We start from the raw sequence: 2,031 nt of genomic DNA, 5'->3' as shown, positions 1-2,031 counted from the left end.
CCCGAATCTAACACTGCGCCTAAACTGCACCTAAACTGCGCCTAAACTGTTTTAACGTAAAGTGATTAATAAGAGGCAGGAAATTACCTTATCACAGTTGGTTGTAGCTTGTGATAATTCTGGCAAAACAGTGCGCCTGAATTTAGGCGCAACTACTACACTTAGGCGCACAAAAGTGATAAATGTGGCCCATGGTTTTTTAAGAAGGAATGATATGTGTGGAATCCAACCTCTTTTGTTCATTAGTTACAGGTTATAGTTCTAAAAATATATAAGTTGCTTCAATTAACCTCTGATGGGTTCTAGATCGAAAGCATACAATGAATAAAGAAAATTTCACGTCAGTAACTGACTTTGTCTTGACTGGTCTTGAAATACAAAATAATCTTCAAGGTTTTATCTTCCTCATCATTCTTTTGATATACATATTGACCTTGGTAGCTAATCTGTCTATTATGATTATCTCTGCTTATGATGCCTCTCTCCATACACCCATGTATTTCTTCTTGTATAACCTGGCAATTCTCGATATCTTTTACTCATCCTCAGTTGTTCCAAAAATGCTCACAGATCTTGTGTCTCAGAAGAAGACCATCTCATATTATGGTTGTATGCTACAAGTCCATTTTTTTCATTTCTTGGGCAGCGCTGAAGTTGCACTTTTTTCGGTCATGTCCTTTGATAGATATGTGGCTATTGCACATCCTTTGAGATACATGACTATCATGAGTTACCAAGTCTGTTGTGGTTTAGCCTTCTATTCTTGGACAGTTGGATTTTCCCATGCATTGGTACACACCATCATGACTTCAAGGCTACCTTTTTGTGGAGTAAATGTAGTGGAACATTTCTTCTGTGATATTAAACCATTGCTTAAGTTGGCCTGTACAGATGTATCTCTTAATATTAAACTGCTGGCTAGGTTCACCGGTCCATATGCCGCGTGCCACCTAGTGCTAACTATGCTTTCCTACATCTTCATTGGAAAATGTCTTATAAAAATAAAGACCTCACAAGGAAGAAAACGGGCGCTGTCTACATGTAGTGGTCATTTTACAGTAGTTACTCTCCAGTATGGAACAGTCCTCTTTACCTATGCACGTCCTTCTTCAAAAAGCTCTTTAGTCCAAGACAGAGCAGCCGCCATTATGTTCACTGTCATAACCCCTGCATTAAACCCGATTCTATATACATTAAGGAATAATGATTTCAAGAAAGGTCTGAAGAAATTCTTCAAAATGTCTCATTGAGCACATAAATAGTTCATCAATAACTAATAATGTTATTGTGACATGGAATGCAATAAGAAGGAACTAATGAACTAGTTGAAGATGTACAAAAATTAGATAACAAAAGTTGAGTTCTCTTGTCAAGCTGTTCGACATCTGCTTTATTCAGAATAAAATATTTTTCCTTATTATTTCTTCACGTGAATAAGTATTTCTGTGCACTTTTGTGCTTTTTTCCTCATTATTATGGTAAAGTAAGAAACTGTAATTTTTTTTAATTCAAATTGCACATTAAAATTATTAAGAATAACTAATTTCTGTCAACATAAGTGCTGAGCGGTCCCATCAGTATTTTTATCTGGGGTGTTAAGCTTTTAAATGGGTCGACTCACCCACTGGTAAAAAAACACAATTGGTTCTACCACGATCAAGGGTGTTATCTTATTTATACCATGGGCAAAGCCGTCGTCATTTAATTTTGGCCATTTTGGCAGCCATTTTGTTGATGTTTTAGGAAGTGATGATCCTCTGGAAAATGGTGGTGCTCATGCAAAAGCGTATAAAGGATAACACTCACAATCAGTGTTAAAGGTAGGTGAGTGGATACACTGACTGACTGAAGTCAGAGTTTGTGTTCTGCAGTTCATTGTGGTTCGGGTCCACTCATTATAAGTTATAATTTCAAACGCACTATATACACAAAAGTATTGGGACACTCCTAGATATTATTAATATACTTCATTCAGTTCAATTGTATAAATATATAAAAAGGTCTTTAGCTTCCTGCACTAACCGCTATGAT

General features: G+C 36.3%; 1 protein-coding gene across 1 annotated transcript; it reads left to right on the top strand.

Moving 5' to 3' along the window:
* Nucleotides 1-320: 320 nt before the first annotated feature.
* Nucleotides 321-1,250, top strand: LOC140070133 (olfactory receptor 12D1-like). Its single transcript, XM_072116466.1, has one exon. It carries the CDS (start codon nucleotides 321-323, stop codon nucleotides 1,248-1,250), a length of 930 nt encoding a protein of 309 aa, XP_071972567.1.
* Nucleotides 1,251-2,031: the final 781 nt, after the last annotated feature.

Source organism: Engystomops pustulosus, chromosome 7 (assembly GCF_040894005.1).
Source record: "Engystomops pustulosus chromosome 7, aEngPut4.maternal, whole genome shotgun sequence".
Lineage (NCBI taxonomy): Eukaryota > Metazoa > Chordata > Amphibia > Anura > Leptodactylidae > Engystomops > Engystomops pustulosus.
This window is presented reverse-complemented; position numbering and strand designations above follow the sequence as displayed.